The sequence below is a fragment of the Lutra lutra genome, chromosome 11 (genome assembly GCF_902655055.1).
Source record: "Lutra lutra chromosome 11, mLutLut1.2, whole genome shotgun sequence".
NCBI lineage: Eukaryota > Metazoa > Chordata > Mammalia > Carnivora > Mustelidae > Lutra > Lutra lutra.
Window position 1 is genome coordinate 62,619,833 of NC_062288.1, and position 14,714 is coordinate 62,634,546.

Here is a 14,714-nt window from a genome sequence, read left to right on the forward strand (position 1 = left end):
CCTCCTGTCTCCAGGCTAGCCTGCCATGTCTGTCCTCTCCCCTGTGGTCTGCCAGCATGCAGCTTTGGAGAGAAAAAGCCTAAACTGACCCCACTTTCTCCATCTGCCCTGAAATTAGTTCAAATTGCTCCAGAAGCATGAGGCCTCCCAGAGTGGGTACTTTCCACGTCCTTGCCTATCTCGGGCCTGCCCTTGACCACAGAGTACAGGGTGGGCCACAGATGAGCTCTCTGTGCCTCCTGATGTCTGTGTGCCTCCATTAGCTGGGCCTGGCCTGTGGTGCTGGGGCCCTAAAGTGACATCCAGCAGCCAGGCCTGGGCTGGGGTGCAGGAGGCCCAGAATGGCCCTGGGGACCCCTGGGCCCCTGTCTCTAGACTAACCCCACTGTGGGGCAGGATGGGGATGCCAGGCAAGCAGGATTCATGGTGCCCCGCCTCCAGGGAAGGCAATGTCCACCTGCTGAGTCCAGCCTGCCCACCCACCCCGCCCCATCCAGAGCTCCTGGCTCTGCCCATGGGCACCCCCTGAGCTTTGCACGTAGGGCGGGGACACCTGAATTTCTCTGGCCCCCTGAGTGGGGCCAGCTTGGAGGAATTTCCCAAAGCCTATTAGAGCAGTGGCTGCCTCCTGCCTGCCTCCTGGAGCTGGGCAGGGCTGAGGGCGGAGGGAGAGAGGGAGGGAGTGGGGAGAGGAGGGAGGAAAAAAGTTGGCAGGCCGACAGCAGAGCTGTGTCTGCATCCATCGCCGAGGGGAGGCCCGTGCAGTATGGGGCGGGCCGGGAGCAAAGGGAGGCCTTCCTCCCTTTGTGCTCCCCCCTCCTCTCCTCCCCCCACAACCACTCGGGGCCCTATAAATAGGCCCAGCCCGGGCTGTGGCTCAGCTCTCAGAGGGAGTTGAGCACCAGGCAGCGGTATCCAGCCAAGCCCCCTGCCAGCATGGCCAGCGAGTTCAAGAAGAAGCTCTTCTGGAGGGCCGTGGTGGCCGAGTTCCTGGCCATGACCCTCTTCGTCTTCATTAGCATTGGTTCTGCTCTCGGCTTCAACTACCCGCTGAGGAACAACCAGACAGCAGGTGCGCCCCAGGATAACGTGAAGGTGTCCCTGGCCTTTGGGCTGAGCATCGCCACACTGGCCCAGAGTGTGGGCCACATTAGTGGTGCCCACCTCAACCCGGCCGTCACGCTGGGGCTGCTGCTCAGCTGTCAGATCAGCATCCTCCGGGCCGTCATGTACATTGTCGCCCAGTGCGTGGGTGCCATCGTGGCGACTGCCATCCTCTCGGGCATCACCTCCTCCCTGCCGGACAATTCACTCGGCCGAAATGAGGTAAGCGGGGTGGCCCCAGGCACTTGGGGCTCTGGCGAGGACCAGAGATGGTTGGGGTCTCGTTTTCCACCCATCGTGCAGATGGGGACACTGAGGAGCAGAGAGGACATTAGGTGGCTGGCAGTCATGTGGACTCGGGGCTGGAGCTCAGCTGCATCTGCAGCATGGAGCCCATTTTCTGCCAGGCACTGTGGGAGGCTGAGACCCAGACAACAGCCGTCTTGCCAATGTCCCCTGTGGGCCTCTGTTATAGGGACTAAACTCTGAGGTTAGTCCCCCAACTAAGGTTGGGACCAGCAGTTCCTCACCTCTCAGCTGTAGTTTCTTGACCCCCCTCAGCCTGCCGGGGTGGCCACCTCCCTCTTCCTACTGCCTCGACCCTGGGGAGACACTGCCCACTGTCCCCAGCCACCCTGAGCCGGAGTCCCAGGGCATCAGCGCCGGGTCAGCAAGAGTGAGCAGGACCCAGGTGGGAGGCCCCACGGGTCCCCAGCCCGTCCCGCATTCACACAGGTGCCCGAACACACCGCCTTCAAGGAGAAAGCCCCCCGCCCCCGCTCCTTGGCCCCCAGGAATTAGACCAAGCTGGGGGTGGAAGGGGAGAGAAAACCTTGTCTGGGCTGTTGGCAGGTGGCTTTCCTGGATTGCAGTGTGGGGTGGCAGCTGGGGTGGGGACCTCTGGCCTCCCATCTGCACTCTGCCACCGGCCCCGTGAGGTGTGGCACATGTATTTGTGTGTGTGAACAGTGTGTGCACGTGGATGTTGGCATGGGTCTCTGGGCTTGTGTAAGCTGCGCGTTCCCGTGTGTGCCTGCATCTGGAAGCATGTCTGCAAGTGTTTGTGCTGCGCTGTAAGCAGGCAGGGGTGAGCATGTACCTGTGTGTGCCCACTGCTCCTGGCTCTAGTGGGGTCTGGGCAGGGGGCTCTAATGGTGAGCAGATGTTGGTGAGTCCAGGGCAGGCTGCTGTAAAGAATTCCTCCCCAGCTGCTTAGCCCTGCTAACTGGCCGTTGACGGCAGTTTCCTGCTGTTGCAGACCAGGGCTTTTCCAACCCCTCGGCCAAGTGCAAACCCAGACCAGGCTTGGGCCACAGCAGGGGGAAATTTGGCCTGAGAGAGGCAGGGGAAGGCTTGGAGGGTGCCTTCCCAGGGAAGGGGAGAGACGAAGGAGCACAGAGGAGGAATCGGATCTACAGAAAGGAGGCTGGCCGGGGCAGGGCAGGCGGGCGAGTGTAGGGACATCGAGGGAGGTGGCCAAGGGCTCCTCAGAGACGGTGGCAGGCGATGATAGCAATTGTTCCCTTACTTCCCAGCCAAAGTTCAGAGCCTGGCGCTGCGGCTGGGCAGAGGCTTGGTAAGGTCTGGTGCAGAGGGCAGCTGGCATGGCCTTGCCACGGGGGGATTAGCACTTCTGGTGTCACAGTGACACCCTACCCAGCCCCCTTGCAGAGCCAACTGCTGCTTGGCCCAAGATTGAAGATTAGCCTGCAGGCTGGAGTTTAGACTTTAGTCGGGAAAGATGTGGCCGAGGTGGGTGGAAGGGACTGGAGCTCTGGCAGGCCGTGCTGCTCCAAGCCTCGGTCTCTACAGAAGGGCAGAGCCTGGTGCCTGAGGGGGTGGCCCCTAGTCAGGGTCAGGTTCACAGTGGGGTCTGATGGCGGGAGGTGGGGGAAAGGAGGTCCTCATAAGGGGAAGGGTTGAATCTCTGCAGACCTGCCCCATCTTGACCTACCTTCTCGAGGGACAGGAGGGACAGGCATCTGTTGGCCAACTTTGTGCTCTGATTTGGGCATCTTAGGTAGAGGCTGGGAGGGCAGCCACCTGCTATGGTGTCATGATCTGGCTGCACCCTGCTCCAGTGTCCTTTCCCTTCTCTGTCCTCCATTTTCCAGAGTTACCTGGATGCCTGGGCTGGGCAGGTTGCTGATGGAGGAGAAAAAGGGACTGGCTCAGGCTGGGGTCAAGCCGGGTCGGGAGGCACGCACACCAGGTTCAAGTCCTGTCTGCAGCTAACTTGTTGAGTTGCCCTAGAGCTGAGGACCCTGAGACTCCAAGAGGGAACCTAGGTCTCTAGATATTTCTTGGACCTCCTGTACTACCAGCAAGCTTACATTGTGGACTTGAGTTTATTATCACCGTTCCCAGGAGGGTCTGGCTAAGACGAGTCCAAGAGGGGGCCACGCCGAACATGGGGATACTGAGTGTTGTGGTGGGATGTAGGAACTGTCCTGTCTACACCATGGAAGTTGGGGGTTCAGAAGTATAAGTGCTGGGCCTAGAAACAAAGCATCTCGCCCAGGGACTCCTGCAGATCCTGAACCTGGGATCTGAAGGGATCTGAAGGCAGCTGGCAGGTGGTCCCAATGCCTCAAGAGGGGCAGAGAGCCATCTAGGCAGCGAGTGACACACTCTTTCCTCCAGGCTCTGAGGGAGGCTCCCACAGCCCCTTGGACCGTGGACCCCACCCTGGCCCAAACCTAGGTGGAGCCCTTTGTTGGCATGGAGATTCCTAAGGAAAATAGGGAAAGAAGCTTCAGGAAGTGGTTGGGGTGAGTCAGGGGGTGTCCCCGGGGGCACAGTGGGGGCAACTTTCTTCTCACTGAGTCAGGGCTTGGGATACGCCCTGGAGAGACCATGAGCCTCTGTCCCGCCTATAGGATCCTGGCTGGTTCTAAGAGCCAAACCCCAATTTAGGCCCAAAATGAGAGTGTCAGAGTCAGGGGTTGGTGGCCTTATCTGGCCCTGCCCTACCCAGACACTACCATTCTTCATGCCAGCGGTCTCGCCTGTGTGGCCCCAGTTTCCATCTGTGAAATAGAGACACAGGGCGTGTCCGGGCTCTGGGAAATGAAAGATGCTCCCGAACCTTGGTGTCCTGACTATTAGCCGGCTCTTCTTATTCTTCCCCTCTCCAGCTCATTCACCCATGCTCCCCGCAAACTGGACTGGGACTGCTGGCAGCCAGCTCCCTACCCTAGGCGACCAAGGCCCCTGGTGGGCAAGATAAGCCCTTCGCACAGCACAGCGGCCTGTGATACTGGGCAGGAGGCAGGTGTGATAAGATGTGTCAGGGCGGCAAGGGAATTTCTGCCTCTGAGCCGTGGAGAGGACCAGGAAGGCTTCAAGGAGGAAGTGCCATGGGAGCCTGAATGTGGAGACAGGGAAAGGGCTTCCAGGCAGAGAAAGGGCATGAGTGCAGGCAAGGTGGCAGTGGGAAGTCAGAGCCGGGGAGTTGCAGGGTGGGGTTGGTGGGAGGCTGGGGCTCTGGAGGGTGGACGGTCAGGATTGAGGTTAGTGTCTGCCTGTGTCTGAGAGGGGACTGGAGGCCTGGGATTTTAGCCCCCGAGGGGCTCAGGCAGGGCAAACCTTTCCTCTTTGTGGGTTTTCTCTCAGCCCTGCTGATTCTGGGCCTGACTGCCGAGGGACTGCCTCTGTCTGCTCCATCCAGGGCCTGATCTCAGCCCTAAACTCTCACCTTCCCCAGTTTCCTGGGCTCAGTTTCCCTAAGCACAGAGTGAAAGGGTTGTCCCTTCCCTGTTAGCCGCCCTCGCCCGCACGGGCCACGAGTCCTTCCAGGGTTGAGGGTCACTCCACCTTCTTCAGAGTTGGGGGTGGCTTGGGGAAAGGGAAGCCAGTTTTCAGAGAGGAGGCTGGGGGCTGGGTGGAGGTGCCCTAGCTGGGACCTATAATTACCGGTTCCAGGCGGAACCAGATGAGGGGGAGGGTGAAGAGAGGCGGGAGCTTTGTGGTGACTTCCCTCACCACTGAAAATTCTGAGGCGGTTTTCCCTGTGAAGGGCCTTGGAGCAGCCCTGCCAGGCCCATGCTGCCCACCCCAAAGCCTGGCCTTACCCAGGGCTCACTCTGGCAACTTCTTGTCTGAAAGGGGCGAGGCCGTGAGAGGGGACATAGCCTGCATGAGCAGCCCAGTCTGTGAGGACTCGCCTTCCCTCCTGGCCCCCAGGTCACGGCCTCCTTCTCATGTCTTGAGCCCTTACTTCATTGCAGACCAATTCCACAGAGTGCCCCCCAACCTGGGCTCAGCCCCAGAATGCTCGCCACTTTCTCTAGGGCCCCACCCAGTGGGGGTTCCTCCAGCACCAGGGCTTTCCCCAGTCTGGACAGACATGTCCCACATCCACCCCGTAGGGACTGGCTCAGGAAGGCTTTCCCTAAGAGCCCCTCGTTCTTGTTGGCAGAGCCTCCCTGGGAGTGGGGAAGTGGGGAGAGTGGGAGGGGCATGGTCCCTGCCCTCTGGAAGCTCCAGTGGGTCTGGGGCCTCCTGAATAGCTGGGGCTGAATCAACATGCCTGCAGGCGTGGGCAGGAAAATGTCATAGTCAGTGTCCCCTCAGCCAGGGCATCTCCACAGGAACTGGGGAGCTCCTTGACCCCCCCAATTGGTGGCTTACAGGGCTAAGTGAAGGGTCATTTTCATGTTACCAAGGAGCTGCACTCCAGTGGCGTTAAGAACCCCAACTCAATAGATGGTAGAAAAGACTGGAAAATGCCCTATTTCCAGCAGCAGCTCCTGTCAGTGCCTAAAATCCTACCACTGGGACCATAGAGAGGCAGATACAATTGGGATGGGGCTTCCCCTGAGTCCATAAGGCCCCCATAAGTCCATAAGGGCTTGCGGGTAGAATCTGCCTGCTTCTGGCTACCCTGGGAAGGAGATCCTGGAACAGGCTTTGTCCCTATTGAGACCCCAGTCCAGATGGCTCTGTGGGAATCCTGCACTGACGATCCTGACCAGGAGGGTGACTGCAGGTTCTGGGGGCAGGGGTTTCATGTCAGACCTGAAGGCATCCTGGGGCTAACATCTGGGCCAGTGCCTCCATTTTATTGATCAGGAAACTGAGGCCAAAGAGGCATTGAGATTGTTGGGTTGTGTAGCTGATCAGGGCAGGGGAGGAGCGGGCCCCCAGCTTGCCTCCTGGCCCTTCGTTCTTTCTGCTGCTCTAAAGTGCACATACTCACACTACACTGACACAGACACACACAGACACACACACACAGCACGGGGGTGGGGAGGCACACACAGGTGGGTGTAGAGCACATTTGCAAGCCTGGGCAGTCCCACTCAGGCCCTGGGATCCCAGGAGGGTGGGATAAGTGCTTCTCAATGAGCCTCTTCCTTTCCCCGGCAGGAGGGTGGGGACTGCCCTGGAGTAAGGAAAAGAAGGAGGGAGGGAAGGAGGAAGCCACTGTTTTGTGTATTGTTTCTTGTCAGGAAGATGAAGTGGCTTCTGGGAGCAAATAAGGACCCTCTGAAATCTACTGCTCACTCTGTCCCTCATGGAGGCCTCCTTCCCTTCTCGACCCCTGTCCCTAGCTAGTGGTGGCACTTCTGCTGCCAGGGGACAGGATGGCACACTCAAAAGTTCCACCAGGTGCCCAACACGGTCATGCAGGGCCATGTGCCACAGAGAGACCCCCCAGACACACAGAGCCCTCCCGTGGCAAGAGACGGCTCGTGTGTGATCGAGATTCTCAGAGACAGCTGGGACACCGGGGCTAACACATGACCAGCTGGTCTGCATGTCCACATGGGGGCTGAAAGTGAGGGGGTATTATCAAATTTGGGGTGCAGGGCTTTATGCATTTTATGCTTGTTAATTATGAGGCTCAAATCCTTCCCGTTGCTGCTATTTATAGTGTCTGACTGCTTTAGTCTATCCATTTCTGAGAGAGGGCTGGTGAACTCTTCCACTCTGGTGGCTGAGTGACCAAATTCACCTTACAGTTCTGTTAGTTGTCATTTTTTCTAGGCTATCTTGTTTGGCGCATACAGGTTTCGAATTTATGTAGCTCTTTGATAGACTTGTCATTCAATTATGATGTAATAAGCCTCTTAATATCTAATGAAAAAGAAAAGGAAAGAGTCACACCCAGACACATACAATCACCCCTAGATCCTGCAGACACCAGCCTATAAAGATACACAGAGGCACACAAAGCGTTGTTTACCTGGAGGGACATGCACACAGGAATACCCATCAAGGAGTGACACATGGGACCCACTGAGGTCCCCCTGACTGTGAGTGCTGAGTCCTGGAGGCAGTGGGCAAATAGGGCAGGCCTCGAAGTCTCCCCTCCCCTGTTTTTCAAGACTGGATGCTCAGCCAGGCCCGTTTAGGAACCTGCTGTTTTCCAAGGATGAGTCACCAGGGCGTCCAGGTTGAGTTGGGGCCCTGGGCCTAGGCAGCGACCTTGGTCATTCTGTCCATGGGCAGCAGGGATGGGTTGAGGCCCGCTGTCTAGAGAGCTCAGTCCCATACGCTCTCCCTCTCCCACCGTCCTGGGGCCTGGGTCACACTGACCGCTATAGACCCATCTTCCACCCGCTCCTCGGTCCAAGCTGGAAACAGCCAGGTCCCTTGGCTGGACCTGTAGATAGTCAGGATCCTTGGCTGGGATGAGATGGCTTTGCTCTCTCCTTCCTGGGTCTCAGCCCCCTCATCCATTACCTCACAGAGGCTTGTGCGGGCCTCCCCGTAAGACCCACAAAAACTAATGACTGGCCTGTGGTGTCCCAGCCAAAAAGCAGGTAAATCGGCCCTAAATCCAGAGAGCTTCCCTGGAGCCAGGCTGCCTCTAGAGAGGGTGGGAGTTCTAGAAAATTAGCATTCTCTGCTGCTTCTCTCACTATACGGCAAGTGTCTCCTCTGAGGTCCAGGCAGTAAGAAGAGAAGGTCTCCCCGCTCCGTCCTCACCAAGCTCCCAGGCCAGGGGTTTGAGGCACCCACAGAGGGTGCTGGAAGGTTACTTCCCGGCAAGAGATGCAGGCGGTCAGTGGGAGCCCGGTGGCACAGCCGCAGAAGGTAATTCCAGCCAGGGTCTGTGGGAAACTTCTTGGAGTCTGTGGGGTCTGAGCTGGGCCTTGAGGGGACTTACCTGGATTTGATGTGAAAGTGGAGAGCTTGCTTCTTTCTGATGCTTCAGATTCAATGTGGGTCTTATTCTGTTGTTCAAACTTATATTCATAAAACTAATGTTTTGTTGTTGTTGTTTTGGTGGGGGGAAGGGGACTTAATCAGTGGCATATAAGACTAAGCTGGGCAAAACTCCCTGGGAACGTGCGAACATTTTTTTTTTTTTTCAATACCAAGTGACCACAACTGAGATCAGCCCTATTGAAGCAATTGTTTCTGATTTAATGGGTTGTAAACAATAACATTATTTTGAGTTTTTACCTGCTTTCTTCTGGACATCCACTTTCAGCAGACCTTTAACAATCCCTCCCTTTCAGTACTGAATTATCAAGTTTTGCCCAATGTAAGTCACACACGTGTGCTGGTGGTCAAAGGAGAAGTGGTCAGCAGACACTGAAGCAATCAGGGGAGGCTTCCTGGTGGTGCTGGTTGTGATGGCTATTGGGAGAAGAAGTTCATCAACCCATGCGGTTTGAGCTAAGGCTCTGGGTGGTCAGGAAAGGGGGTATAAAACGCAGAGTTCTCAGGGCAGGTGGCTACCCCCTCCACTTCCCATAGACTCAGAGAGCTGGGCATGGCCCTGGGCCCCTGGCTCTGCTCATTTTGCATGAGTACCTGTGCCTATGGGCTGAGCAGGGGCTGGGGTACTCAGACCTGGTTAAGAATTGGGGGAGGAGATGAGCTTGCCCAGGCCACGTCTGTGAGAGGGTGGGGATGGGGGAGGCTAGGAGGCAGGAGCCACTTAGAATGATGGCTCCATTAATCAGCGTGCCAGCCCTGGTTTCTGGACTCCTGCCAGCTAATAATTAGGCTGAGCCTGGAGAGCCAAGGAGAGAGCAGGAAGAGGAGCCTTGGGCTTCCTGAAGACTGTCAGGAGGGCAGCAGCAGGCGTGAGTGGGGATAGGCATTTCTGCAAGTCGGCCTGGTCTCATGGGCCTCACCTCCATGGAGCTCGTTATGGCTCCTGACAGGCCTCACTCTTGTCTCCACAATCCTATGCAGGGCCCTTCCCCTTCCACCTGTCCCTCAGTCCAGCAGATAAGGTGAGAAAGAATAAGAACAAAGTCACAGCTGTCCCGGTCCCCCCTGCCTCTGCAGCCCTTCCCAAATGCCCTGAGACCCTCCCCACCGCATTGCCTTGGAAACTCCAGCCACTCTGGAAAGTGGGCAGGGAAAGCTATTTTACAGATAGGGAAACTGAGGATCAGACTGGAGAAAGGGCATGGCCATGGCACCAGCAAGGGGGAGAGTCAGGACCTGAACACAGGGCTTCTGCCTCTACCACCCAACCTAGGAATGGAAAGAAAACCGGGCATTGTCCAGAGGGCTGGCTGGGCTGAGGGGTCACAGTTCTGGGGTCCGCCAGGAAAAGCCTAGAGCTGGGGCTGCAGCACAGGGGAGGGGATGTGAGTCACTTTCCCTGTGACCCAGGACTGCAGACAAAGGCGGGAAGAGAATTGTTCTTGTAAGATGGCCTCAGGGTGGGGCTGAAAAAACTCCGGGGTTAGGGGGATGGAGCCCCCCACCTAGGGTTTTATAAAATGCCCCTCGGCTTTGGAGGACCACCCCCTCTCCCTTTGTCTCCAGGATGAGACTTCAAGTTCAGGCTTATTTGGACACACCAGCTCTACCTGGAGGAAGCAGACGGCATGGCCACATCTGGGTGTCTCTGCCAGTGGGCCTTTGTCCATGCGGCTCAGCTCCCCTGTGTGGGTGCACCTGACCCCTGGGACCCCCACAAAGGGGAGGGTGTGGGGGATCCCTGGGAAGGGGTCTTCCTGGTGCAGCTGCAGGGGGAGGGCTCTGATGACTTCATGGCAGCTCCCATTCCCTTCTTTTTCCATGAGTCATGTTTCTAAAAGCAGCCCAAGAGCAAGTGGCAGCCAGACGGTGGTGGCGGGGCCTATGTGGCCAGGGAGATTGGGCGGGGGGGTGGGGGGGGTGGGGGGGGGCTGGTCCAGGAGAGAGGGGAAAACAGGGAAGGCAGAGAAGAAAAGGGAGAGACAGACAAGGTGGGGTAGGAGACAGAGGGTGGGGTAGCAAAGGAGACAGCCTCAAGGAGAGAAACTAAGGGAGTGGGGCTGGCTAACCAACGAAGACCCTCCCCAGCTTTGGGAGTTTTAGACGCAGCAGGGAATGGGGTGGAATATTCTGGAATTGTGGGGTGTGAAGCCGTGTGTCCAGGTGGGCCTTCCCACATGTGGGACTTGCCCCTCCCCTCGGGTACTCCGGTACCCCAGGATGCCCTTGCTGGCTGGAGCCGGAGGCAGAGGCCAGGCTCCCTCCCAGGCTTCTCCAGCCTCCAGGCAGAGCACAGAGGGTGGAGGCAGGTACCAGGGGCCGGGCTGGCAACTCCTCAATGCTATGGGAGGAACAAAGCCTGTTGTCCACTACCCATGCTGTGTGCTGAGGTGGGGACTGGCCCCCCACCACACTGGGCCCAGCAGGGGGGCTTGTGATGGGCTCTAAGGACACAGAGGTGCCTGGGCCCGGGGTGGGGCGGGGCTCTAGGACACAGTCCCCACCTTGTCCGCTCAATGAACCTTGCTGTCCCTCTTCCTGACAGCTGGCCCCTGGAGTGAACTCTGGTCAGGGCTTGGGCATCGAGATCATCGGCACCCTGCAGCTCGTGCTGTGTGTGCTCGCCACCACAGATAGGAGGCGCCGGGACCTCGGGGGTTCGGGACCTCTTGCCATTGGCCTCTCTGTGGCCCTGGGACACCTGCTGGCGGTGAGTGTGGGGCCTCCCCAGCTGGGAATGGGGAGAACAGGGCCAGGCAGGGCGGTTGGGGTACCTTGTCATGGGTAGGACACTGGGGCCAGGGTCTTGCTCTGAGAGGGCAGCATGGGGACCTCCTGGCCATCTTTCTGGGTCAGCGTGCCCCTGTTTTTCTGGGTCTGATTGTCACCTCCCTGTTCTCTCTCTGTGTGTCATGATGTCCCCTCTCCCTCTGTCTCTACTTCTCTGGATCTCCCCCTTCTGCCTCCCACCCTGCCCATCTCAGATCGACTACACAGGCTGTGGCATCAACCCCGCCCGGTCCTTCGGCTCCTCTGTGATCACACACAACTTCAAGGACCACTGGGTAAGGGGTCGCAGGGCTATCCCCGGAGGGAGGCGGGAGGTTTTGGTGCTGAGTGATGGTCCCAGCTCCACACTGTGGCATCCTCTCATCACGGAGGCTCTGGGGAAATCGGGAAAGCGAGGCCTGACATGGGGGTGGTGGGGTGCAGCGCCCCAGCAGCATAATGAGGAGCCAGACCCAATCATGGCCCTACCCTTTTCCCATTCAGTGCGACACAGGCAAGCTGTCATTCTCTGAGCAGTGAAGTGGGGTGTCATGAACCCTACTTAACTCCCAGGGTGGCCTCTGGGACCGACGGCCTCGCCGCCTATAGGTTGAGTGTAGCACAGAGTCAGCACTCAGCGGATGGAGCTATTCCTCCTGTCCATGTGACTGTTTCAGGCCACCGTTTATCAAGCTAGACCTTCCTGGGGCCCTTCTGACACTGGGGAGGGTGGGACAGGGTTGGCCCAGTCACACCAGGCACCCCGAGCTGAGGCACATGGAGGCAAGGAAAGGCCCACTGGCAGTGTCCTGGGATAGTGGATGTCCTGGGCCTGCTCTGCGAGCCCTGGAATCAGGACATTGGGCTTCGACACTGCCTGCCTCTAAATCCAGGCACAGATGGGGAGGGAGCCCATGCCGTGGGGTGGTGGTGGGTGCCTCTCAGGGCAGATGTCCCTGGAGAGGAGGAGCCCAGGGTGTCAGTGGACAGCCCCTGAGCATGTCCACTTTGTTCCTAGATTTTCTGGGTGGGGCCGTTCATCGGGGGAGCTCTGGCTGTGCTCATCTACGACTTCATCCTGGCCCCGCGCAGCAGCGACCTAACGGACCGCGTGAAGGTGTGGACCAGCGGCCAGGTGGAGGAGTACGACCTGGATGGCGACGACATCAACTCGAGGGTGGAGATGAAGCCCAAATAGAGAGGCCCCGGCCCAGGCACCCACGTGGGGGCAGGGCAGGGGCGGGCGGAGGGCGGGGAGGGGAAAATCCTGTTGCAGACATTCTGACAAGCTGGCCAACGTGGCTTCCCAAAGATCCTCCAGAACTGCGTGGTCAAGCCTGGTTTGGGACTGTTTCTATCATTTTCTTTCTCTTTCTCTGTTTCCTGGCCTCTGGGCTTCCTGGGGACCAAGATTTAACAATCACTCACTCCCTTGAAGTCATGGAGGAGGTGAAAGAGAGGATCCCACCCTGCTAAGCTGTCCCCTCGGAGTGTGATGGAAGGTGTGCCAGGAAGTCCGCCTCATCCCAGAGGTGCTCCACGGCTCGCCTGCTACAGGTCTCTTGGGCACTGCCCTGTTTGCTTTGTGCCTTTGGGCGTGGCCCTCCTTCTGGAACAATCTCTCTACCCCCGAGGGTGCTCCAAGGGGAAGAGATCCCAGGAGGTGTATGATAGGGCAAGTGGCAGACTGGCTTCATTCCTGTGCTTTGGCTGGACCTCCAGCCTGCACCCCCCCCCGACTTGCTGCATGACCTTGCGATCGTCCATATCTTAGGGCCCCTGTGACCCCATCTGTAGAGTGGCAGGGACAGGGAGAGCTCTCTGGGCCCAAGGCCTCTCCATTCTGTAAGTGTAGATACTCTGTGGGTTCTAGAAGGTGTAGTATGGACCAGCAGCTTTTCCACTTGCCCTGGTTCTTTCCCAAGGGGAGAGCTATAGTACATACCTGTGCGAACACAAGGACACAAGGACATATGCATACATGGTTCAGAGCAGTAGACCAACAGACGGCCCAGGGCATGAGAAGTCCCTGTCTGCGGGGGAGCAGGGCCGACCCCTATGCAGCGGGGATGGGGTCTGCTGTCACAGGAAGGTGTCAGATGGAGCGCAAAGGAGCAATACCCATGCTCCTTCATAGGGTTTTAGTCGGCCTTGCCCACCTACTGTTGCATCATCTTAATTGTCCCGTGGTTCTCCGCTTCCTCCTGCCAGTGTAGACACAGGTCACGCTTATGCAGGTGTGTGTTTATTAAAGGGAAGTTGGTTATCTGAAGCCCCAAGCCCAAGGCCAGGGGACCATGATGCGGATCAGCCCATGGAGGCACATGGCCCTTGCTGGACGCTGAGGGGGGCTTCCAAGCTCCTAGCTGATGCTAGGGGCGGAAAGGAGCAGATTCCCCCACTTACTGCTGAACTCCTGATTGGAGGCATTTGGGGCAGCTGGGTGACCTGCACAGGCTTGCTATGTGACCCCAAGCCACAGGCTTCCCTTCTCGTTTACCTGGGGGGATAGTTGTCTTTGGCCTGATGATGTAGCTCCCAACACCACCCCAGGACCATCTCAGAGGAGAGAGTCTGCTTTGGGAGCAGTTGTCTCCATGGTCTGTCCAATCCCATTGGGGCCAGAGCAGGTTCCCCAGCAAGCCTGTAGCCATGATGGTGACAAAACCCAAGTGACTCCATCTGCAGATTATCTGAAAGCAGCAGGACAACCAGGTAACCCTAACTGGTCACTGATACATTGTAACATCTACACACTCTCTTCTCCATCATTCCCTAGCAGGGACTTCTAGCTCATTTAACAGATAAGGAAACTGAGGTCCAAGGTCCCACAGCTAGATAATGACTTGGCCAGGCCTAGCAACTGAGGCCATGTCTCTGGCTACTCCCTGGACCGGGAGACTGGCCCCTCTTATTCCCAGCTTCTTGGTTTCTGTTTGGGCAGGGTCAGAAGCCAGGAGGGGCAAGGAGTGTGCTGGAGGGGAGGGGGTCAGGCCCACTTCCTGTCTGGTTCTGACTGCTGCCTGCCGGACCCCGTATCTGTCCGCTCTGCCTCTGTGTCTCTTTGGAATTGGAAGTTCATTCTATGTTAAGAAAATAAAGGAAAATGACTTATAAGGTCATCTGAGCTTCCTGTAGTTTTTCTTCTTTGGGTACTGTGTTCCTACGAAGGCTCTCAGGGTCGGAGAGGAGATGGGTGCCCACACTGCGGACCCAGTTTGAGGGGGAGTCGCTGCCTACCTTCCTGCCCCGAGGGTCCCTGGTCTCAGTGGGTGGACACAGCCTCACCCCAGAGCTCCACCTTTGCAACACAGAGTTCTGTTCCCAGTAGGGGTCATTTTTGGTGACAGAGTATGAAAGACATGGGGGAAAGCAGGATTGAAGTGTGACAGCCCCATTAAGACTTGGCCCTCCTCAGAGGGTGGCCCAGGGAGCACTAGGGGCCACTCCTGTGTCCATCCTTCTGTCCCTCCACTCCCATTTATGACCCCGGCCACAACTGTGTTGGACGGTGGGACCCAAGATTTGGTCAGGAACTCACGCATCAGTACAGAGTGAATTTGAGCTGAGCACAGGTGATGCTTAGCTGTCTGGGAAGGGTGACCTGTGGTAGCTAAGGGGGAAAGAGCAAGTTAGCGCCTTTAGGCCTTGTGGGCCCCCTACTG

The 14,714-nt window shown here is 57.7% G+C and overlaps 1 protein-coding gene across 1 annotated transcript; it reads left to right on the forward strand.

Moving 5' to 3' along the window:
* Window positions 1-862: 862 nt before the first annotated feature.
* Window positions 863-14,171, forward strand: AQP1 (aquaporin 1 (Colton blood group)). Its single transcript, XM_047694422.1, has 4 exons — window positions 863-1,326; window positions 10,826-10,990; window positions 11,265-11,345; window positions 12,068-14,171. The coding sequence occupies exons 1-4, from the start codon at window positions 937-939 to the stop codon at window positions 12,245-12,247; spliced, it is 816 nt and encodes a 271-aa protein (XP_047550378.1). The 5' UTR covers window positions 863-936; the 3' UTR covers window positions 12,248-14,171.
* The last annotated feature ends 543 nt before the right edge of the window (window positions 14,172-14,714 follow it).

Bases quoted from the DNA above. Each gene is read 5' to 3' on its own strand.
- AQP1 (XM_047694422.1), top strand. From the start codon at position 937: ATGGCCAGCGAGTTCAAGAAGAAGCTCTTCTGGAGGGCCGTGGTGGCC. The intron at 10,991-11,264 runs GTGAGTGTGGGG...TGCCCATCTCAG, and splicing joins CCCTGGGACACCTGCTGGCG to ATCGACTACACAGGCTGTGG. The intron at 11,346-12,067 runs GTAAGGGGTCGC...CTTTGTTCCTAG, and splicing joins ACAACTTCAAGGACCACTGG to ATTTTCTGGGTGGGGCCGTT.